We start from the raw sequence: 25271 nt of genomic DNA, 5'->3' as shown, positions 1-25271 counted from the left end.
ACAAAGAAGTGTCATTTTAAGACACTTCATGTTTCAAACCTGCCTAATTCACTAACTTCTACAAACTCAGGCCTCATTTTAACTTTTTACATCATGATAGAAGATGCACATATTGAATTTATGAGTGAAATTGGCTCCAAAGAAGTCGATCCAGATATCTTGGATGAGTGATTTAACAAATTCACTCCCTAAGGTTTGAGTTTCTGCAGTAAATTTCCACTTCTGACTCTAAAGAGGACAGAAATATCATCGCGTAATGAGTGTTTTCCTGCTGATGAGCGAAACGATCATTGACAGCGATTGTTTTTTTCCATGAACAGGAATCAATACCACAGCCGATGCTCATGAGAAAATACTTTAGAGGCAGTGAGTGGTTGCTGTGGTGCTCACATGCTCTTTTTGTTGATGTCTTTATATAACTGCTTGACCTTTGGTTACCTCCTTATACATGTTTAAAATGAATAAAATCAGCCACACTGTTAAAATGATGCTGGTTTATGACTGTTACCTAGGTGGAAATTGTAAGTCTGTGAACATTTGTGGTATTCATTGTGCAAAGAGGTGTTATGTAATCCCTGGGCAGCAGCACAGAGAGCTCATTAGTGATGGGAAGCCCCCTTTTTTCTGCAGCTCTACTTGTGAATTTATAAAGATATTCTTGGGGAGTTTTAATCGTGGGTATGTGACCGTATGCAGCCTGTTGCGTGTGTTGTGGCAGAAGCTCCACAGCCATGTCGACTTGTGTTAGTGCAGAGCTGTGTTGCTGTGGCCGTGTCACACATGGGAGTCACCACGAGAGGGAGGGACTTAGGCACCAGGACAATGCTGGTGTTTGTGCAACTCGCTCTCGCTTGACTACCACTGCTGCCCGCATTGTTGGAGTGAAAGCAAAGTGGACAGCTTGATCCTGTCCGTGGGATGCACCAACAGAGGTAAGATCCCCGTTCCCTGCTGCTGTGTCTCTGTGATGGAAGAAAATGAAGTTTAATTGAATGCCGTCTCATGGGGCTTATGCTGAGTGATCTATAGGACCAAAGAGTTTCAGTGAAGGTTCTTTTGGAGGGGAAACAGGAGTCTGAGAGAGCTGGAGGTTCGCTTGGGGTGAGGCACCCTTGTCTGTGTTTTGGCAGGGTCACTACAGTGTGTGAATGGAGTGAAGCTGAAAGAAAGTTTCACAGAAAGAGGCTCAGTGGAGGCATGTGCAGAATGTGACGAGGATCCTGCACTGGAAAAGACAGAGCATGAAGAGCTGGGAGAGGAAAAATAACGGCAGATCAGGGAGCTGGTGATGATTAATAGTTTCTGTTACTCTCTGAGGAGAAAACAGTGGAGGTTTACGGGGTAAAAATAGAGGCGTAATGGAGGTGGAGAGATTAAGAGAGAGATTAATTAGGGAGCTGAGGGAAGTCAGGGAAGGGAAAGGCAGCAAGAATGACAGAAACAGAGATGTAGCACAAGAAAGCAAGAGCTGCGAGTGCTGGGATAAACTTTAACAGTGTTATTTCTATCTGGAGTGCAATCCTCTTAGGCTAGACTAGGGATGGGCAATGGATTCAGCCCTTAAGATATAGCAATACATTTCCAATCAGGACGTAGGGTAAATAATACCCTTTTTAACTGATCCATTCATGTATTAATAGAGGAGCTCTATTTCATGATACTGACACCTGTTTGATACCAGTAGAGGTGTAAATCTAGACAGCTTACAACAGGCAGTTAATTATATCTAATGATCACAAACTGCAGAGAAAATCCAGCAAAATGTATAAATTGCATAAATAGGTTGGAAACATTTAGAAAGACTTGGTAAAAAAAAAAAAAAAAAAGACCAAATCAGAGCCCTATCTCTCTTTCAGCAACACATGGACTGTAAACATTGCAGATTTACTGGAGCAATTCAGTCAGTTGGAAACTAAATAATAAAACATTTCATCATGTCTGAATTGCATACATAAATTGCCAACATCTACAAAAGGTCAATCTACACAAAAAGACATGGGCAATGCATCTTTTTTCTTTTGGTTTAACTTTTAAAACATTTTCAATGTATTTGTGCAATTTATTATGTTGAAAAACTTAACTTGGTATAAAAAAGGCCAAAACAGTGCTCTGTCTCGTTTGGTAACACACTGAGTGTAAACATTCGCAACTTTTTTGAGCCATGTAGACAGTTGGAAACATCTCCAATAAATTGCAAAAAATGTAGCTTTCATTCCATCTAAATTGCTCAGATAAGTTGCCAACATTTGGAAAAATGATTGGAAAAAGCAAAAAAAAAGACAAAAAGTCTTTTTTTGGTTAATATTTTGTTTCAATATTGCCAACCTATTTGTCTATTTCAGACAGTTGGGAACAACTGCACAACACTACATGCTATCTAAATTTCATAAAATAAGTTGCCAACATTTGGAAAAGAAAGTGGAACTGGCTTAAAAAAACAAGGGCACTGCTATTTTCTCTTTTGATTCAGCATTGTGTTTAAGCAATGCTAATGCATTTGTGCCAATAGAAAAATGAAACCACCTAAACTGCACATTTCATTTTGTCTTAATAGCAAAAATATGTTGGCAACAATTGAAAATGTAGGTAGAAGTGGCAAAATGACAAAAATAGTGCTTTCTCTTTCTGTTCAACACTTTGTTCAAATATTGTTCAGACAGTTGGAAATAGGGCTGAACGATTTGCAAAAATAATCTAATTGCGATTTTTCCCCCAATATTGCGATTTAATGTGTGATTATTTTTAGGTTCCTCATGTTATGGATTGTTCAGCAAACACATTCAATAAACCATTCAATATTATAACCAGCACAACATTAGATAAATAAAACTAGGGATGACTGATTTGAAAAAAATATCTAATTGCAATTTTGGCTGATATTGCAAATTTGACATCAATTGCAATACTAAAGGGGATACATTTCGTTTTGTTATTCTTGTTTAAAATATTATACATGAACAGGAAAGGTAGGATTTTTGTAAACTATTCCAAAAACAGTCATTTGAATGTATGCGTAATGTGTAGAGCATAAAATCTCTGCTGCAAAAAATTGTATTAAACTTGTATTTTGACACATTTCAGGTCAAGGAAATATTGCAATGTCTTTGATTTGACAATTGCAATAGGCCTTATTGCAATTCAAAAAAAAGAAAAAAAGAAAAGTGCTTTTTTATCTCTGGTGTAACATTTTGTTAAATGTTGCTGTAGTTGTGCAATTAAGAAAATGCTGGCAACATTTGGAAAAGTATGTGTATCTGGCAAAAAGGAGAAAGATAGCACCCTCTCTCTTTTAATGTAAAAAAGAGGAACAATGACTTGTCAGATAACTTTCAAAAAGTGTCCATAGTATAGAGGCAGTCAGAACTGAGAATCTGAGGCACTCTGATGGAATAAAAACCCTTTATTAAACAGGGATATCTACGTGTTTCGACTCCAATGAGTCTTCATAAGGACATTATGTCCTTTTTGAAAGTTATCTGGCAAGTCATTGTTCCTCTTTTTCACATTAAATCCTTGTCCTCTTATCCTGAAGAGCACCTGATCCTGTTCACAAAGTTTTGGACACCTTTAACCCCATGTAGCACTCACCCACCTTTTTTTCTACGTCTATCTTTTTTAATGTTTTTTTAAGCCTGCCAACCTCTTTGTACAATGTAGGTGGTTGGAAAAATCCCATAAACTGGTCAAGATTTTATTCTGTCTAACTTGCATAAATACATTGGCAATGGTTCAGAACCAATACTCAGTTTTTGCAAAGTTGTTTAACTATGTAGCACAATAAAGGCAGCTGACATCATGTTGTTCAACAGTTAATACTGCAAACTATGTTTATATGTGTTTTGCATATTTTTAATCCAAAGTGTCACTAGTGTAATTTTTTAATTTGGACAGCAGGCAACATTTCATCTCTTTTGCCATTGTTTCTGTACCAAAACGCTGCCTATGAATCGTTGCTGCTGAGATAAAATTTTGCAAAGGTTAGACAGAAAGCAATGTTTCGTCTGAATTTTAAAAAATATATTTAATTGTTGCCAACATATCTGTGCTTTTCAGACATCTGGAAACCCCGCATGAACTGCACATTTCATTCTGTAAACTTGCACAAAGAAATCAGCAACGTTTCAATACCAAAACACTTTTTTTTTGCAATTCCAACCAGGTTACCAACTTTTGTGCACCATAAGGCAGTTGAAAACTTTTTGTTTGATATTTCACACAATGGACTGCGTTGGTGTTTGCACAAACACACCGGCATTGTTTCTGTGCTAAAGATCGCCTTTATACTTGTATAAGTGGACGAATCATTGCAAAAGTATTTGTTCAGCTTAGACTGTTGGAAATCTCTTGTCTTAGCTGCACAAATATATATTGTTGTTCCCAATATATTTTTACAATTTAGATGAAATGTTGCCTTTTGTAGTCTAAATTGCACGTCTTGTTCAGTTTATGTTGCATGTTAAGTTGGTAAGTGTTAAAACATAGTTACAATTGAGACAAAGTGTTGCCAATATACTTTTGGGATTCATGGAACATTTAATAAACACTGCCAAAATACTCATTCTGTCTGAAATTCTCAAGTATCTTTAACACAACTACACAAACCTGCTAGCATTGTTTTTGTATGAGACATTGCCGATGTATTTGTGCAGGTTAGACAGTTGCCAACATTTCTTCTCAGTTGCCCAAAATGTTATGTTTGTCTTGACTGCACAAACATGCTGTTCTTTGGTTCAGAAAACTTAAATTTTTTTTTAAACGGCACATATAACTTCAACCTTTCTCGACATGTTTGGCCAATCCTGCATGTAAACAATGTTGCCAACATTTTCGTGAACTTAGAGCATTATCTCTCTCTCACTTTTGGTAAAAATCTGACTGGAGGTCATGAAGTTTCTGTGCTTTACCTCTGACGGTCAAAGTTATGTTGTATTTAAGATATAGTGCACTTTGACAACCTCACTATAGTGTTGCCAATGTTTTTGCACAATTCAAACCATATAGTTTGGATCCTAAGAAAAAACAGCCCAACATTTGGTGTCTAGGACTTCTGTTTTTGTTGCTGTGGTGTCAAACAGGTTTCAGTATGCTTTAATTTTTACTAGAATCATATCTTGTCACCATTCAGCTCAAGGATTATGATATGATTATCAGTCAGTATTGCCCAGCCCTAGATTACATCTTATTGTATTTCCAGAGCAGAGAGCAGAAAAGAAACTTGTCAAACAAATTCCCCAGCTTCCCCTCAAATCTCCTTTCCAGTCTTTTGTAAACACTGGAATCCAAAGGTGGTAAAAGAATACGTGTAAGCCCTTCATTTTCAGTTCTGCCCGCCTCTCTAGATCAAATACTCTTATCCCTTTTAGCTTGCAGATTAGAGAGACTCAAGATGTTCTGTCTCAGTGTGGGAGTGCTGGGATATACCCTACTGCTGTTCGCTTTATGAAAGATTCAGGCTGGATTTGATCAACTTGGTAGTTAATGTGAGGTGTGTCAAGCTCCATGACAAAAAAAAAACCCTAAGGCATCACACGTGGCTATTCAGCATGACTTTGGAGGAGGATAATGGATGCTTTGATGTGAAATGCAATCTTTAGAAATATTCGATCATTGTTTTCTGTGTGTCCAGGTGGTGAAGGAGAGATTTGGTTGCAGTGTGAGGTCCATCAAAGCAGGAAGACAGAGATCAAACAGTGGTGGAGTTGAGCACAAGTGAGGAAGAAGAAGGAGGAGAAGAAGGAGGAGGAGTGGGAAAGAGGAAGAAGCAGCAAGTGGATTTCCTGGCAGCGTCGGCAGGTCAGAGTTGAGCTGCGGTGACAACTTTGAAGCTTGAGAGAGAAAAGGAAGAGGAAACGGAAGACGAAGAGAAGTAGGTGGAGAAGGAGGAGGACGAGGAGGTGGGGAGGAGGGGGAGAGGAGTAGTGGAGCTGGGCCTGGAGCCCAAACAGTCGCAGGATGGCAGAGAAGAAGGTTAGGTAAGTTTATATACCACCGTTTGTTCAGCTTAATGAAGACAAATCAAGTTTGTGTTCTCTAATCTGAAGCAGCAGCTGCGTTTAAGTTGATCTTTTGTCCTCTCTCTGTGTGTCCATGCGTTCCCTTTGTGTATTATTTCCTATCTTTGTGTGTCATTTGCATGTCTTGGTTTGCATGCATGTGTTCGTGTGTCTGTTGATCCCTTCACAGCCTCCCTGCTAAGCTGATTAATGGGGGCGTGGCAGGCCTGGTTGGTGTGACATGTGTGTTTCCTATCGACCTGGCCAAGACACGCCTTCAGAACCAGCAGGGCGTCCAAGTCTACAAAGGAATGTGAGTAAGGGCTATCCTGGCCCGATTTAACCTGAGAGACTGTAATTAATCTGACACGTAACACCAGGGCTTCCCGGAAACTCGTGTTTGCTTGTTGTTGTTTGTTTGTTTGTTTGCTTGTTGTTGTTTGTTTGTTTGTTTTAGTATCCTGGGTTAATTAGGAAAAAAGTAAAACAGATCTTTATCCCTATTCATCTTAACAATGAAAAATTACCTTGGATATTTTTTTCTTTATGCAAATATGCAAAAAACAACACCTATTTCTGACAAACAGCTGATGGATTGTTGTGAATGTTCCTAATATGATGCTGCTCAATTGAAGCATCCCATATTATTTTCCAAAGGCCATTTTAATACCTATCTATTTAAATACATGCAAAAGCTGCAGGGCTTCATATTATATGCAAACGTATGCAAAATAAAAATCCATCTTTGATTATATGCTGCTGATGTACTGCACTGCAAAACCTCTAATCTCAGCAAGTGGATCAGTCAGATTTCAAGTCGAGGATCATCACACTTTTATGAGCCACATTCATCTGACAAGACCACATAAACTTCTTATTTCAAGTTAGGAAAAAAAAAGAAGTAAAATAAGGCTGAATTGCCCATTATGAGTAGTGTTGAGGTTACTCAGAAAAAGTAATCCATTAAACCGTACCAGTAACAGTGCCTATTAAAACTATTTATTTAACCATGGCCAATATAAATTTGGCTTTCTGATAAGAAAAGCTCTTTGATGTCAAAGTGAAAACAGATTTCTACAAAGTAATGTCAATTAAGTAAAAATATGTAAGGTAGAAATAGTGACCATCGTCTTACTGGAAAACAAATCCTCTCCAGAACCATAGTTCCCTTGCAGACTGACTACGATTGTCCTCCAGGATTTTCAATATTTTTACCTTTACAGGCCTTCCAGGGCCGGCTGCTGAGAAGCATCCCCACAGCATGATGCTGCCACCACCGTGCTCCACAGTGGGGATGGTGTGTTTGCCGTCTTGTCTGATAGCTAAAAAGCTCCATTCTGGTCTCATCAGACCAAAGGATTTTCTCCCTCTTGACCATGGAGTCTCCCACATGCCTTTCGGTGAACTCTAGTCCAGACTGAATCTGAATTTTCAGTGTCTTTCTCTTTGCCACTCTCCCAAAAAGCTCAGCTGCTGAAGCTTGGAACTCCTTCAGAGTAGTCATAGGTGTCTTGGTGTCCTCTCTCACTAGTCTCCTTCTTGCATGCTCACTCATTTTGTGAGGACGGTCTGATCTAGGCAGATTTACACATGTGCCATATTCCTTCATTTCTTCATGATGGATTTAACTGAACTCTGGGGGATGTTCAGAGACTTGGAAATGTTTTTGTATCCATCCCCTGACTTAGACTTTTCATAACCTTTTCTCTGAGTTGCTTGGAGTGTTCTTTTGTCTTCATGGTGCAATGGTAGCCAGGAATACTGATGAACCAGTGGCTGGACCTTCCAGAATTAGGTGTCTTTATACTACAATCACTCTGGTGATCCTCATTTCACTAACTGTGAGACTACTAGCACCAACTGTCTGGACCTCTGTTGGATTAGGTCAGTCACTTTAAAGGTGAGTATTTATGCAGTCACTTATTTGACATTACAGGTTTTAACTAAGTGACATTACTTTGTAGAAACCTGTTCTGACTGGCCAACACAGATCCTTGACATCAACACCATCCAGCATCTTTGAGCCAGGCCTTCTGGTCCGACATCAGTGCCTCCCCCTCATTAATTCTCAGAATGCTACAGAATGACTGGGCACAAATTCCCACAGAAACACTCCAAAATCTTGTAGAAATCCTTATAAGAAGAGAAGAGGCTTTTAAAGCTGAGACAAGTCTAAATATTTGGGCTGATGTTGAAAATGTCTGTGATGGAGGACAAAACCTCTGAAAAGACTTGGGAGCTTGCACTTCATTTGTGGTTTAGAATGAGAGTCATGAGATGTTTTTGACTAAAATATGGCTGCTCTGATTAAATTTTACAGTGTAAACAGCACTGTTTCATTTGAGCTTCAAACAAGTCTTCTTTTATTTTCGTCTCACATTCTTTTCCTCTGAATCTCAGAGGGTGGAGCGCTAAATCTAAACAGCCTCTGCCCATTTTTGGTCCAAAATTTTGGTGTTTGGATTTAACTTACTTATAATACGATTCACTACAGAGCTACCGCTGCAGAAAGTGTCTTTTACTGAGCTTTGCTAATTTAATCAAAATCTCATAGGTATTCTAGGTGCTGATATCCTATGGTTAAATCTGCATGTCCCATGCTTTTCCCTGCTCTTTCTTTCCTTAATTTCTGTACATCGTCCTTTCAAAATAAAAAGCCCAAGCCACATTAACTCGACAAGTCCAGATTAATATGAACCTTACAGTCTAAATTAGTCAGTAAGTCTCGTAACAGGTACATGTTGCTCAGATTTGAGGTTTTACAGTGCAGTATATGAACATCAGCAGCCTCCGTGTCCTTAAAAGACACAGTGACTCTGATTTTATCCTGCACACATCTGCTGAGCATCAATACTGCAGCATGAGAGGGTGCGGTCATCATGTGTTCAGCGGCACCAGCGTTCAGACTGTGGTTTTCCACCATGAGTCAGACATGGAAACATGGCCGGATAACTTATTCCCTCAAAGGCCCAAATAACAGGGCTGTGTTATTTTGTTTAGCAGAGAGGGAAGGAAGAACTTCAACAGAACTGCTGGAACAGCTTCACAGAAAGACTTACATAACAGTGTTTATAAAACGAGCATAAATCAACAGTTTGATTTTATGTTTGGAGACTGAATTAGTCTAAATCAGGGGTGTCCAAACTGTGGCCTGTGGTCCATTGTTATTTGGCCCACAGCAATTCTAAAAATTAAATCAAGTAAGGCCAACATTAGAGCCTGCAGCTTGTGCTTGACTGGATTGTACTTTTTAGTTTCTACACTAGGTTGTGCTGCTGTTCTTGTACTGTAAACAAACATTCTGACAAGAGGAATTTAGTGATGAGGTTTCATTTCATGATGTTGACTGAGACGATGATACAAATGGTTAACATGCACTACATGGACAAAAGTATTTGGCCACACCTGTTCATTATTGAATTCAGGTGTTTCAATCAGACCCACCAAGCCCTGCAGTCTCCATTTGCAAACATTTGTGATCCTAAACGGGTCATTCTGAAGAGTTCAGAGACTTCAAGCGTGGTACTGTGATGATGCCACCTTTGCATTAAGACAGTTGGTGAAATTCCATCCCTGCTGGATATTCCACTGTCAACTGTCAGTGATATTATCAGAAAGTGGAAGAGTTTAGGAACAACAGCAACTCAGCAATAAGACAGAAGACCAAGTAAAATCATAGAGTGGGGTCAGAGTGGAGTTTTTCGGATGCAAACTCTACTTGAATGTTACCTGCTTGGCTGCATTGTGCCAACTGTAAAGCTTGGTGGAGGAGGGACAATGCTATGGTGCTGTTTTTCAGGGTCTAGTCTAGACCCCTTATCACCAGTGAAGGCCAATCTTAATGCTTCAGCATACAGTTCAAGGAAAGCCCTTTTCTGTTCCAGCATGTCTGTGCCCCAGAGCACAAAGGACTAGAAAGACATGGTTTGATGAGTCAACACAGATCCCTGACCTCAACCCCATCCAGCTCCTTTGGGATGAATTGGAACAGAGATTGTGAGCCAGGCCTTCTGGTCCAACATCAGTGCCTGACCTCATAAATGCTCTACAGAATGAATGGGCACAAATTCCCACAGAAACACTCCAACATCTTGTGGAGGCTGTTACAGCTGTAACAGGGAGGCTAATTCCATACTAAAGCACATGGATTTGAATACAGTGTCATTGCAGTCCCTGCTGGTGTAATGGTTAGGCAGCCAGATACTTTTGTCCATATAGTGTGTTGACAATGACAGCAACAATAATGAAATCTTGATTCATAACGCCCTGTGAATAAAAAGACAAAAGGATTGGGCAGCAAAGCTGCAGGAATGGCACTAATTTGCTCTGCTTTTCATATCATACCGCTCTAATCGTTTTCAAAACCAACACTCCAAAAACGCTTGGCAGCTTCCTGCAGTTTGCTCTGTTTTGTGTTTGACTGTAGAGATTAGCCGTCAGCATTTCCCCTGTCTGCTAAACGGAGTGTCATTCTCATTTTGACCAGCTTTGGGTTGCACCAGCTGAGATAGACTTAAATCTTAAACCTATCCCTCCTAGTAGGTGTGAGGACCTCCATGAAATCAGGTTGTCTTGGTTTGTTTTGAAAGGTGGGATAACGGGAAGGATGACGAGGAGCTAATGATTTACCAGCTGTTGGGTATCAGTTGTGCTTTTGTTTTACATGATTGGAGATAATTCCTTTGTCTTTCATATAAGCCCATTCAGCGACAACTAGACAGGCAACGCTGTAACAAACACTATTAAAAATGCTTCCCCCTGATTGGTCAGTTCAAGTGAAAATGCTATATACATGACAATATTTTGGTCAGTTTGGGTGTAGAGCTCTACTGGTTAAGATGAATCTTACATCTCTGTGATGAAACTAAACAATAATACCACATAAGTCACAACCCAACCAGTTTGAAGGCAGGCTTTAGGGTGGACTTTACAACATAACTAATGACAGAACTTATGCATAGCTGTTGCAACAGTCAGTGGTAGTCAGGGTGGATCACCATGTCCCTCCCAAAATTTAACTGGCCACCCCAAAATCCTTAAAAGTGACTGGCTAATTGTCTTGTCAGTCATTGATGGACTGCTGTGATGTAGGCTGTGTTTTCTGTAATCCTGATCATATCTTAACCTTCACTAAATTGGTTTCTCTAAAGTGTAAAGGTGAGCTATCCACCTTATTCATGGAGACTCCACTGTCTCTATGATTGTGGTGGAACTCCCAGTAAAGTAACAGGAATAGAAAACAGGCTTCTACTAGTGGCTTTTTTAACTGACTGAGAGCTAACAGCATTTGTTTTGAAAAGAATAAATCTGCTTCATTTTTTAATCAGACATCCATCTAAATGTTAAAACACCATTTCCAAAAAAATTGGGACACTGTAAAATGTAAACAAAACCAGAATGCAATGACTGTTAAATCACATAAACCCATATTCTATTCCCCAATAGATTAACAGCATAGCAGATGCTGAAACATTTTACTATTTCATGAGGAATACTAGCTAACTTTGAATTTGAGGGCAGCAACACATCTCAAAGAAGTAGGGACAGGGCAACAAAAGGCTGGAAAAGTAAGTGGTACTTATGATAAAAAGCTGGAGGAGCCTTTTGCAACTACTTAGGTTAATTGGCAACAGGTCACTAACATGACTGGGTATAAACAAAGCAATTTAGTAAGGGCAGAGTCTCTTACAGGTAAAGGTGAGCAGAGACGGTCTAAAAATTTTGGAACAATTTCAGAAAAATGTTCCTCTGTAAAAAAGACTTTTAATATCCCACCATCTACAGTCCATCCACAGGCCACTTGGGGTGGCAGTAGCTCAGTCTGTAAGTACCATGGGTTGGGAATCAGAGGGTCGCCAGTTCAAATCCCAGTAAGACCATATCTGGACTGTGGCCTGGTAGCTGGATTGGTGGCAAAGCCATCACTCTGACATCTCCATGTGTACTTGCATGTATTTCAGCCTATGAGTGTGTAGTATGTTCATCAATAGAGTGTAAACTGTAAATTTCCCTTCAGGAAGTAAAAAAGATTTATCTAGAGAAATCTGTTCAAAAAAGACGTTAATACTGGAAGATCTTGGGCCCCTCAGGGGGGTACTGAAATCACTACATGGGCTCAAGAACGCTTCCAGAAATCATCGTCTGTCAACACAGTTGGCCGTGCCATCCACAACTGACAGTTAAAGCTGGATCACGGAGAGAAGAAGAAGGAGAAGCCATATGTGAACAGGATCCAGAAACGCTGCCGTCTTCTCTGGACCAAAGCTCATTTAACATGGACTGGAGGAAACATGGAAAACTGTTCTGTGGTCAGAGGAAACCACAGACGCCGTGTCCTGTGGACTAAAGAGGAGAAGGAGCATCCTCTTTGTAGTGTGAAGAAAATATGGGTTTATGGGTTTTGCAAATTATAACATTCTGTTTTTATTTTCATTTTAACACAGTGCCCCAACTTTTTTTGGAATTGGTGTTGTACATTACTTCACACATTTCCAACAATTTTCAAGACAAGATAAATCTTCAGTTTTTTTTGTTATAGCTGGAGATGTAGTTGCCATGGAAACACCGGAGGTAATGTTAAAGATGGCCATATAATGGAGGATTACCAGTTTCAGAAAGCTGCTGTTCTGTTGATGTATCTCATTCATTTTTTGTGCTGCTTACTTGCAATGGTTATCCTCCATCTTTGGTTGTACGTTCTGTAACTTAAGCTCACATTTTCATCTTAAATTGAGCTTAACTGGATTTTATTCTATCAGGAGTGGAGACAGGTGCAGCATCTTCAGTGTCATCTTTTGTTATTGTTTTGATTTAGAGCCCCCTGGTGGTGAAATGTACATGCTGTGCATTTAACATCTAGACATTATTATGCTCCTGTTTATTGGGTTTTTACTGATTTATCTTTTTAGTTTTTATCACTGATTTTAGTTATATAAATATCTATTTTGTGCTTGAAGCCTTTACAGCTCTGATGTTTTAAACATGACCTTATCTGACTAAACAAAGCTAATTAAATAGAGACACAGTGTTTACACTTTTCCTCTTTGTCCTTAAAGGCTGGACTGCCTGGCCAAGACGGTTCGCTCTGAGGGCTATTTTGGATGCTACAGAGGTATTCTTTGCATTTCTAATCCTCGTGCCAAATAGCTCGATAAGTGTGCTTTCCAATAAGCTTAATCTGACCGCCTACGCTGTTGTTTCCCCCGTGAGCGCTCAGTCTTTTGTCATATTAGCTCGTGTCCGTGGCTTTAAGCTCACGCTGTAAGCTGCTGTGTTGTTGTTGTTCTACTCAGTGGAAACTTGTGTGTGTCACTGTCATCAGCCTGTTTGTGTTTGCAGGAGCTGCAGTCAACCTCACGCTCGTTACACCAGAGAAAGCCATCAAGCTCGCTGCTAATGACGTCTTCAGGCAGAAGCTCTCCAAGGACGGGTAAAGCCAGCTTTGTCAATAATATAGTCCACATGAACACAGGCTGATCACTTTATTAGGTACACCTGTTCAGCTGCTTACTACAGCAAATATCTAATCAGCCAATCACACGGCAGTACAGGCATCAGAAGGGGGAAGAAAGGTGATTGATTGAGCGTGCCGTGGTTATTGGCTTATTGTTTGCTCCAGCTCACCCAAATAGGACAAAATAAGGTTGGAAAATGTTTTTTGGCCATAAAAGTATTGTTTTTGCAGCAACATTTAAATTGAAGTTCCAGATTAAAGGATATGCAGGCTGCTAGACCCCCTCCAACAACCATGGCACATTTAACGTCCCTTCCTTCCCCATTCTGATGCTCGGTTTGAGCTTCAGCACATCGTCTTGACCACGTCTGCAGGCTGACATGCATTGGTAGGTGTCTTGTGATTGGCTGATAAGATAATTGTGTTCAAAATGTACGTACTGCATTGACAGACATTTTTGAATATTAAAAGTAGTTCAAGTCTTATTTTTGGCCTTCAATCATATAAATAACAACATTTTATCAGGAACTGTCAGTTATTGTGACTTATGAGATAAGATAAGAAACTGGACAAATATACTCACTTAGATTTGAGTTTTTGCAGCATAAGGGTCTATATGGCATGTTATAAGACTATTGTAATACTGTTAGTACTTTGTGACTCTCTTGTGTTTGCAGACATTTGCCTCTGTGGGGGGAGGTGCTGGCAGGGTGCGGGGCTGGGACCTGTCAGGTGGTCGTTACCACTCCCATGGAGATGCTGAAGATCCAGCTGCAGGACGCTGGACGGCTCGGTGAGTTTTATGTACAAACCTGTTTTAACTGATGTCAGTGTTAAAGGATGCTACTCACTGTGGATGTCAAAGTCCACAGCGTGCCTGTCTGTCTGTGTTTTAGTCTGACATCATCCTGCGTGTGTTTGCTAACCTGGCTCTCTCTCTCTGTCTAACCCTCAGCTGCTCAGAGGCCGGTTCGGACTCCAGCTCAGGCTGCTGCTCCTGGTCCAGCTCCATCATTGGTGGCCCCTCCTCCTTCACAACGGAACCCTCCACCTCGGCCCTCGGCCACCGGCATCACCGTGGAGCTGCTGAAGACTCGAGGACTGGCGGGTCTCTACAGGGGGGCTGGAGCCACCTTAATGAGGTAGTTAAACAGACAGGAAGTAACAAATGTCCATTTAAGTTTCAGTGTAAATCTGAGGCTCTAAACATGTTAGCATAGAGGTAACAAGTAAAACTGAGACTGAGGATAACTGCACTGCAAAAACATTGTGGTGTGTTTTTGTCTCATTTCTAGTCGAGGTTGAGTAAACAAATGATAATGAAGGAACGAATTCTATTTTTCAATTTTCCTGAAAAGGGACAAATAAACCTTACAGTAACTTAAATGAAAGGTAAATGGACTTGAGCTTGTGTAAAGCTTGTCTGAAAACTAGTGAACCCCCGTTCTTTCTATGCTGCTATACAGGCAGAGTATGAATGAGACTGGCTAATACAACTGGACAGGAAAGAAAATCTGGTCCTGGAATTTTTTTGACTCAAACCAACAATGCCGATGGGTTAATGTGACACTGGTGGAAGTGATGACTATGCAAAGGTGCACCTAGGATGCCAATATGGTTGATAAAACGTGTCAGAATGCCATCTAGGGTGGCTTAAAGTGGATAAAAAATGCATTGTAGGATGCCTTCCAGTGAGCAAAGCTTTATGGCGTGCCCTATAGGGTGCTGTATCACTGGATAAAGAAAGATTAAAACATCTCCAGGGCACAATTCCAGTAGTTAAAATGTGATATGGAGCCGTCTGGGTGCCCTTCCAGTTGACAAAACATGATAAGGTGCTCTGTATGCTTTCCACTCATTGGACAAAACCTGATAAAGTGCTATTTAAAGTGTCTCATAGTGGACAAGGCATGATAAAGTATCCTCCAGGATGCATACCAATGAACAAGTCATGATAAAGAGGCCTGTAGGTTGCCCCTCCTCTAGGTTCCTACCAGTGGACAAATTGTGATAAAGTTCCCCTTAAGTTGCCTATTCAGTGGAACATTCAAGGAAACCACCATTTTGGACTCATTTAGAAACCTGTTGTGCTGTTTCTTCACTCTGAGCTCCTCCAGAAGCCTCTTCTCTCCTCATCTCTTCCAGATACATTTAAGGGGCTGGTATATCCTTCATCATGGCGGAGAGAGAACCATTTCCTAGTCAGCAGAGAAGAGAGGATGCAGGGATGTGCAAAGTAAAGAATGAGCCAGCTAAAAGAAAACAACCAACTGGGCACAGACCCTGCTCGATGTGCCAGTGATTAGCAGTTAATTCAAAAAAGAAATGAAGGATAAATCAGATTGGTCCTAAAGTATGTTGACCCAGAGAGAAAATGTCCTGGTGGGCCAGAATCCGAGTCCAGCCCTGGCTTATCCTGATGGACATTTAACACTTACAGCTGCTTCTTCCATTGGTGTGTGAATGTGTGAATATGACCTGAAAGGAATCAGCTGACCAGAGAAATGCTGCACAAGCTCAAGTCCAGTCACCACTGATAGACCTGTAAATCATCATGTCTTTTTGATCTTCCTCCATTATGTGTTATGCTCTTTGCTCTTGAGTTAAAACTTTAAAACTTTATTACACACATTACTATTGACATTATGTTTTCCGGTCCTTTCTCTGCTCTCTCATCACTGAGCTTTTTTTTCATTGCATAACTCATTCAGGGTTTGTCGTATTTCCTGACACCTCATACAATCAACTCTGATCAATAAATTCCTGCAGCTATGTCTGCTGCTGTGCTGAACGGGGCCATGTGTGGTCTCCGATGGCTCCTCCCACTCAGTTTTCTCTACGCTCAAACTAAACCTTTACCCCTTCCTTTTGACCTGACGTTGATTTGAATTATATTTCAGGGATGTCCCCTTCTCCATGATATACTTCCCCCTGTTTGCCAACCTCAACGCTCTGGGCCGGGAGAGTGCACCAGGTCAGGGAGACGTGCAGGCACAGGCGCCGTTCTGGCAGTCGTTTGTGGCGGGCTGCAGCGCGGGCTCAGTGGCAGCCGTGGCAGTGACACCACTGGATGGTGAGTGGGACAAAAAGCAGACCGATAAAAAGAGAACGCAGGACAGGAAGTGGATGCAGACTGGTTATATTTAGTAGTAGGGATGGGCTAGGTTATTTTAACATTTGAGCCTCATTACCTCATGATTCCAGAGTGGAACAGTCCCTGATTTGAAACAATTTGAAACAAGAAGTAAACAGAGGTGAGTTTCCACGCTGAGTAGCACATCTCTAGTCAGCTTGGAAATGTCTAGTGGGGCAACGATGTAACAGGTGTGGGGAGTTTGGGTGACAAAATGCACATTTAATGCCAGAGAAGAGCCGTGGACAATCATGAGAAAGCAGAATAAAACAGGAATGAGATACAGCAACAGACCAGCAGCTTCCTGCAGCAGTTCAGACTTCATTATGTAGCAGTCTTTCATGGAACATCTAGTTTTTTCATGGCAATAAAAACACATTGCATACAAACGTGATATGATTAGCAGGTTTAACTTTTTTGAGATACTGATCTCTTATGGGCAAATGAATTCACATATTTAGATTAAACAATAGATATTAAACTTTATAGTAAGGAGGAACTTACCTTGCAAAGAGTTATTATGAAAATGTTAATTTTTACTCGACCAGTTCAGTATTTGATGGTTTAATGTCTTCTTTTATTTTTGTTTTAAATCTCTGTGCAGTCATAAAGACTCGTCTGCAGACGTTACAAAAGGGGGAGGGAGAAGACACGTACAGGGGAATTATTGACTGCACACGGTAAGATCTGCTGTTCAAATTTCATACATGTATCAGGATAATTTCATACATGTGTCAGGATAATTTTAGACTACGATAATACTAGGAAACTTAAATGGAACATTGATTTGTGCATTGATTTGTGCAATGAAAATACAAATCCTAGGAGCCCGACATTGAGTAATGTCATGTTTCTAATTACCAAAAATAATGATCCAATGCACCAGTTAAATTTAGACAGTGCCAACTCTTCTGCTATTGTAGAGTAAATTTACATCTCTGTGAGACCCTAAAGGACTTGAGAATAGGGCTGCAGAATTAAATGTACTTTTATCACTAAATCACTATCACGATGTGAACCAAGGCTCATATTATGATAAAAACTGATTTAAAAAAATTCAGAATTCTAAATTTATTACAATAAAGTAATAAAAACCCCTTTTATGAAGTCTATTTCTCACTAAGTATGTGTGCATTTTACCAGTTGTATGGTGGCCTTTTGTGTGACCATGCTTTCCATTTTAACGCATTTAAACTAGGCTAAAGTTACAGTAGCTAGTAGCTCCTTTCAGATTATTAAGTGCCATTTGAGTGAAAAGTTGAACTATATGTGACCTGAAGCATGTTGTGCAACAATTTCTGTACTGTTTAATGGAATGGCATGGAGAACTTCATTGTTTCTATGAGTTTTCTATGATAAAATTACCCCTAACACCCAGTGTTGGGCAGCGTTACTGTTAAAGTAGCTCATTATGCTGCTGCTCTGCATACAGAAAAAGTAGCATAGAGTATTTTTTCATTGCTAGAACTATATCTGCCTTTGAAAAATGTTCACTCTACCATCACCCTGCAGGGTAAAATATGGGACATAGTCTGTCACTCTGCCGCCTAATAACAAACTAACAGCTGTGAGGACCATAACAGAACATGCACACAATCTGGCAGTAAATTGGGCAGTTTTACACACAGGCTGTGCGTAATACTGCATGCCTTATTGAAACTACAAATTCAGTGTAAATGCTATCAAAAGAGCTTTTGAACTTCCATTTTGCTAGGATGATCCTGTATCTATTATCCAAAGAATCACTGTCATGGAGATAATTCCACAGTGTAATGCCATCTCATGAGCTTAATCCGTTAGCTATGGGCGTGCATTGACACAGCTGTGTTCACCTTCTGCGGGCACGTAGCCACATGCTTCTTATTATTAATTTCCAGTAATGTATCTTTATGAAAAAAGTACTTGACAGCAGATTACCTGAACTGCAATACTAACATGTTACATTAATTGTGACTTCAAAAAAGTAATCAAAGTACTTTAACAGATTACTTTGTAATGCATTACCCCAAACCCAGCTGACATCATCATCAGTACTCAGAGGACTAAGCAATAAACATGCAGAGTCCGTGAGTCTTCTGTATGACGACATGTTCAGTTGCTTAGGTTGACTTTCTCTTCAAACTTTTTGAGATGTTCAGCACTTTCCAGAAAAGTTGGGACTGTTAAAACAAATGGATTGAATAATCAAAACATCCTCTTATTTTTTTACTCTCACTCAAACCCTTAAAACTTATCTGTATAACCACTAAGAGATGCCATTCAGCTTTTAAAATAGTCCCAAAAAGACTTTTGGCTATTTCAGTGTGATTCTGCTTTTTCATTTCATTCAGCGACCTTTCAAAGTTGATTCACTTTTTCGGCTCTTCCAACTTTCTTGATTTAAAACTACCCTTAATGACACAATAAAAGATATAATTGTCTACTGAAAATTTAATTAGTGTACATAAAAATATAACACATTAATCTTGAATAGTTTCCCTTTTAAGTTAAGAAATCACAATATTCATTGCAGAAGGAAAAATTCTGTATTGCCAGTCTTTTCTTGCAGTTACTGCAGATTTTTCTCATGTCCTGCAGGCCTACTTCAGAAATATTTGCTGATGTGTGAAACATAATGAACTGATCCTGCTTTCTTTCTCTCACTTTGGCAGCATTGGATTAAAATATGATTTAAGATCTTACGATTTTTGAAGTGATGTGGCTCTTTATGATTCCGCTGAAACTTTTAAAAGGGAGATTGTATCATCTTAACACAAAAACTGTCCCAACATCAATAATTTAGAATTCAGTCTCTGTGATCCTAACATTTCCTCTCATCTCTTCTCTCCTGGCGCCCTGTCTTTGCTCTTTTGCAGGCGCATCCTGACACGAGAGGGTCCATCAGCATTCCTGAAGGGTGCAACATGTCGAGCTCTGGTCATCGCTCCTCTCTTTGGCATTGCACAGGGTGTCTACTTCCTCGGGGTCGGGGAGACGGTGCTTGGGTTGCTGGGATAGCAGAGCTTGGCACTGGTGGCGGTGGTTTTGTTGTCTCTGCACAGATAATTTGCTGCTTTAATCTGCAGCGGCTAGGTGACGACTGAGGAGGGGAAATTCGGCCACAACCTGCTAACCAAAGGAGGAGGGACGGTGGGAGGTTTGAAGAGAGGCTCTTTGTACTAATTCGTGGATCGACGGATTCACACTAATCATCTTCCTGTAGGTTTTTACATGCTGTCAGCAGGGTCTAGAGGTTAAACAGGGTCCTGTTTATGAGTGTGACTAATCTACGGGTGTCTCGTCCCCGCATGTTGCTGTAATATATATCCGGGATTATTCTGCCTGGTTATTCTGAGGGAGCTGCTGCATGTCTGAGGCTGCTGACTAAAATGCCTACCAATCTGACTGTTTACACGGTCGTGACGAAGAGCTCTGCACCCTCCGACGTAAGTCACAATTCCCCTTCAATCATTATCACGAGCAGATATTGTAGAATCCATGTCAGAGTCCAATCTTGGTATTTGGCTCGTCTCCAATCATTTGAACGTATTTCTCTGCGAAAGCATCTCAATCTCCTTCTGCCTATCCTGTTATGCATTCCTCCCACTCCATCCGTGAGCTCTGAGTTGTAATCTTGGATGCCTTTGCTGGATTGGGACGTGCTGCCTGCCAGAGTCGCTAAGGTCATTAGTTAATCTGAAGGTAATGCTTTAATCCTTGAATAAGCAGTACAATATACCCTAACACACAGCTCACTTCCGGCCTAAAGGCCACAGGTTAGGCTGCTGTGGCCTCTGTCTCGGAGCCTTGCCTTTAGCCTGGTTTATACTTCTGCGTTGAATCTACGCCATCATGAGCGCTAAGTCCTCAATGGTTCCTGTAGCTCTGTGATACTAGAGAGAGGGTGATTCCTATCACAGTCCTACCCCAGGTCCTGCTTGCTTGTGAGAAGGAAACATCACATCTGAAGCTGAGAGAATCATGGAGTTGGAGCTGAAAATACTGACCACTAGTTAATTACACTGCAGTTATCGCAAAGACATAAATAGAGACATCACAGGAGATGGGATGTACAGCGGATGAGTGAAGTGAAGCAGAAGATGGGGAGAATTTATGTAATCATTCAGGATTTCAGGAGGTAGATTTGAGGAACTGGTTTGGTACCTGCAGCAATTTAGGACCTGTGTCTATAGATGGAGTTTCTCACTAGCAGTGTGGCTGGGCAGCAAAAGTTGACCTCTAGGTAATAATACAGCAGAAGTCTGTTGCACTTCTGCTTCTCCAGAGGTGGAGGTCGGTGCTCTCAGAAAGGACCAGTAACACATAAAAGGTAATTCAGGGGATTCTTTCTGACAGGAAAATCCAAGGAAGAAAACACAGACCGTATAAGTCAGCTAAGCTATTTTTTTAACAGTCTTTCCTGGACTTTTTGTCTAAAAAAGCTTTTAAAACATCCACCTTGTGGTGCACAGTCGAGCTGTAAACATCCTTTTCTCAGGACAACCTTGGCTTTAAGAATGTGTGTGCTGCAGTAATGTCACTGGAATAAAAAAAGTCTTCAGGAATTAAATGGAAATTAAAATGCAAAGATTTTTTAGTTTTTAAAACACAGTAAACAATAATGACTAAGGCTTTTTTCATGCAAACTTGTTCTCCCATCTCTAAAGGACCAAAAAGAGAAAAAAATAATCCTTCTGGGAGAAAAAGTCTTCAGAGTATTCAAATTTTTACAGAAAAATTCCCTGACCTTTTTTTTTCTTTTTTTTTTGCTGATATTGAGTCATTCTTCAAAGCAGCTCCTGTCTGCAGAGACACTAAGGGCCACGTCTCAGGCTTACTGTCTTGCCATTATGAACTGTTCAGGCCGTCTACCCCAGGATCTAAGAGTAGAAACATGAGCAGTTTTCCAAAGTCTGACTCAACAATGGAACAGCCTGCTACTGGCCTGTCAAAGTTCACTGTGGGATAGCATTAGCCGCTAGCAGCATAAACAACCAAAAAAATGGATAGGATGATGTTCAATATTGGAGATACTGGTGTGGATTTAATCTTTAAAGACCCCAGAAAGTCAACCAAGTTCCAGGCTCACTAGGAAAGACTCAGTAAGGGCTATGAAGACGTGGATAGCATCATTGGAAAGGCACAACAAAGGGCTTCTGGAGGGACGAAAAATAAGTGGCTACTATCAATGGTTTTAAAGTTATTTAACTCTTTGTAACCTGTCTGTTCTTGTTGAATAAATAAACCCTGGTCTCAGAGGGTTAATAAGGGTTTTGACTCTGATGGAGATGCAGTGTGTGTCCAACCATTAATTCTACGTGCCTCATTAAACGGCATATAGGGACTCCTGCTCCACTTTCTTTTTCTTTGGATTTGCCTGTGAGAAAGGATCCATCAAAATGTACTATATAAGTGGAATTCTCCTCTGTTTAACCCCAAAGTCTTTTTTACACCCTGCGCTTAATATTTTTGTTTAAGTTAAAGATAAGTTAACAAAGTTTCTATCTGCAGTCTCCCCGCTTCTGGATTTGGTTAGTCCGTAAGAAGGAAGTGGCCTCGACAAGCAAAGTGCTGTTTCAAAGAGTTTACTTTTCCAGCTCAGGGTGCTGTGAGTAACCTTGAAAAGCCGATGGGCTGTCTAGATTCCATGTTTGTCCTCAGGCCGATCCATCTTGCAAAGCTTCAAGCGGATACGTTTGTTCCCAGTCAGAGAATTACCGGACCAATCAGGGTCATTTGAGGAGAAAGGGGTGGCAGCGATGGGCGTGGTTTAGTTGAAGTGACTGTAAGTCATAAAACAGTGGATGCAGCTGTAGCAGCAGTCTGATCAGAACTGGACAACATTTCTTTATTAAAAGAAGAGCAAAGAACCACACTGAAAGTTTTTTTCCTGGTGGAATAGCTGTATTTGTTCTTCTGCTGACTCCTTCTCCTTCAGAAAGTTCACCAACTGACTCCACTGACAGTGAAGAATAATGATAGCTGTGCTATTAAATTTACTCCTCTGCAGCAGGGCTCACCTTCTATGTCATATGTTTGTTGCTCTGATTGAATGTGACAATCACAGTCCAGTCCTATAATTCGTTCTTGAACAGTCCTGTCTTTCCAAGCACCGTCTATGAGCTGTTACCCTGAGGGATATGAAATATGACACGTGAAACAGTCGATCTGTTTCAATAATGCAGAGGTTTTCTGTGCTCAGGACACACGCTACACCTGCAGATGTCAGTCAAAGACTTGCAGACCACCGATACCACTTAGCGGACCAATCACAGGGCTTGTTGTTGGCTGTGCTGTTTCGATGCATAGATGCGTTTTTGAGGAGGTACACACTGGCTGTGTGTCTGCAAAGCTTCCAGGTAACATGATCTTAAAGCATGAGTTTAATGCAGAAGTATAAACCAGGCTCAATCAGCCTCTTCTCCACAGAACAAAACCCAGTAAAGCTCATTTCCTCTTTTATTTTGCTACATAAAAACGCTTCAAATGACGTGCGCACAACAACTAAAAAATGCAATTAAAGCCTTACTATTGCTGATAGTTTCTAAAGGATCAAAACTGTGGGTTTAAGGGGAATTCCTGGAATTGCTGGGGTTAAACAAAGATTTGGTTCTTAAGTCCAATTCAGCGAGGACAATTATTAAGACCCATGGAGGGAATATGGCAGCTTGTCTTGCCAACTTTTTGCCATTTCTTAAGTCCACTGGGTGGCACTAAAAGTTTTTTTTACATTTACATTTTTAACGCAAGACACATTTTGGCTAGTGGCTAGTGTATCTAGGCTACTACATTTTCCTCATTGTAGAGAGAACATAGCCTAAAGTAAACTGTTTGTTTACAAGCTGTAAATAAAGATATCTCATACATGTGGATTTGTCTGTGTCATACATGTTTATTTCTTTGGTTTTTGTCTTTTAAGTGCTTCAGAAAAACAGAGAATATCCCTTTAAAGATCAAGCATGCACCCACACACGCAACTGTTACAAAAATGTACAAAATAATTGACCTCATTATAGAATTCAGTTCACAAAGATATAGGAAGTTTAATGCATTGAAATGTGTATCTTTGGTGACCTAAATGATTAGCTCTGATTTTTTTAATCAAGCATGAAACAGACCATTTTTCCCCTGCAGCCATGTTCCTGTGACACCTGCTTAGAGTGGGAAATTTAAATGTTGTTAGCATGTCTTGTATTCGAGGCCTTTTGTCCTGTAAGTGTTAATATTTTCACACCTGTTTTTTTATCGTCTCCTGATTGAAAAGTGACCACAAGGAAAAGCGGTCCTGACAATCAAGAGAGGTACTAGACCACTGTCCACATTTAAAAAAATATGTTTATTAACCTTTGAGCAACCATCAGACGGAGGCAAAGGTTCAGCTGATTCCTTGTAAAATATACCTAACAATCTAGTGCCTGGGTGCCAGCTTAGCTCCGTGGGTAGAGCACGGAGCATGCTGGTCACAGGATCGATTCCCAGTCTCTGCGCTGTTTGGTGCATGGGTTTGCCCCACTCTCTCTCCCCATGTTTCCTGCCTCTCTTCAGCTGTCCTGTCTGAATAAATGCAAAAAAAATACAGCTAATATTTTGCAGGCTGTTTCTGCTGGTCTCTTCCTGTGCAATTTCATTTAAGTTCAACTACATCAACAATGTTTCGCTGTAGCTATGCAGCTCTTTTAGTTCCACCTGTTTTTACTATGTTGACTTTGCACTCCTGCTAGCTATAATAATGCTAGTTGAGCTCTAAGTCTCCGTTGACAGTTGTGAAGCAGACCCACAGCCCCACAGACGCTCTGTCCTCCTCTACAACTCACTAACTGTCTTCAAAGAAGGAGTCTTTTCAATCTAACCAGCTCTCCATAAGCTTGATATATGTAATAGCATGCCACTATATTCTTTGAATGTACAATTATGAGATAATTAGAGGGAAAAACTGTTAAAAAGTGGCACTGTGCCAGTCTGGCCTGCATCACAGTGAATCTCGGCAGCAGTACACTGTGAACAGAGGCCAATCTTCAGTGGCATCAGGCCTTGTGCAGTGGGTGATGCTGACAGCTGCACTTAAAGTAATGACAGGTCGTGCCTCAGCAAGATATTGATACTGTTATCTAAGATTAAGTCAACTTTTTTTTAAAGATTTATTTGGGCCTTTTCATGCCTTTATTTGATAAAGGAAGGACAGTGGATAGACTCAGAAACAGGGAAGAGAGTGGGGAGGGACATGCGGCAAAGGGCCACAGGCCGGATTCGAACCTGGGCCGCCCGCGTACATGGGTAGCACCTTAAATCACTCGGCCATCTGTGCTCCCTAGATGAAGTCAACTTTAAAATTAAATTCAAAGTTTTAAAAGTGAATCTTAATCCCCATCTTTCAGGATACGTTTGATAATCGGGGATACTGCAGAAAAGGCTCAGATCAATAAAGGATATAAACCAGTCATACTCAACGCGTAGCTCTAAAGGTACATGTGGCTCTTTTATATCTTAATTTGAAATATTATTCCCCCAGAAAACCTTTATAAAGGGAACCTATGACCTCAGAAATTATCCATTGCAAGTCACATTAATCAGTTTGAATCCACACATAAGTACAGTTGGCTTTAATTTTCAACCTTTATTTTTTGTCTGTACATTTCCATTGCCCTTATTTGCATGTTTTTTGACTTTTTTTCCAATTTTTTCTACTTTTAATACATTTTTACTGCTTAAAGCA

At 40.4% G+C, this 25271-nt stretch overlaps 1 protein-coding gene across 1 annotated transcript; it reads left to right on the top strand.

Moving 5' to 3' along the window:
• Positions 1–767: 767 nt before the first annotated feature.
• On the top strand, positions 768–25146 carry slc25a18 (solute carrier family 25 member 18). The gene is made up of 10 exons (XM_041795597.1): positions 768–932; positions 5627–5972; positions 6184–6306; positions 13049–13104; positions 13332–13422; positions 14124–14239; positions 14402–14588; positions 16347–16519; positions 17184–17259; positions 19435–25146. Exons 2-10 carry the CDS (start codon positions 5953–5955, stop codon positions 19574–19576), a joined length of 984 nt encoding a protein of 327 aa, XP_041651531.1. The 5' UTR covers positions 768–932; positions 5627–5952; the 3' UTR covers positions 19577–25146.
• The last annotated feature ends 125 nt before the right edge of the window (positions 25147–25271 follow it).

Source organism: Cheilinus undulatus, linkage group 9 (genome assembly GCF_018320785.1).
Source record: "Cheilinus undulatus linkage group 9, ASM1832078v1, whole genome shotgun sequence".
NCBI classification, from domain to species: Eukaryota; Metazoa; Chordata; class Actinopteri; order Labriformes; family Labridae; genus Cheilinus; species Cheilinus undulatus.
This window is presented reverse-complemented; position numbering and strand designations above follow the sequence as displayed.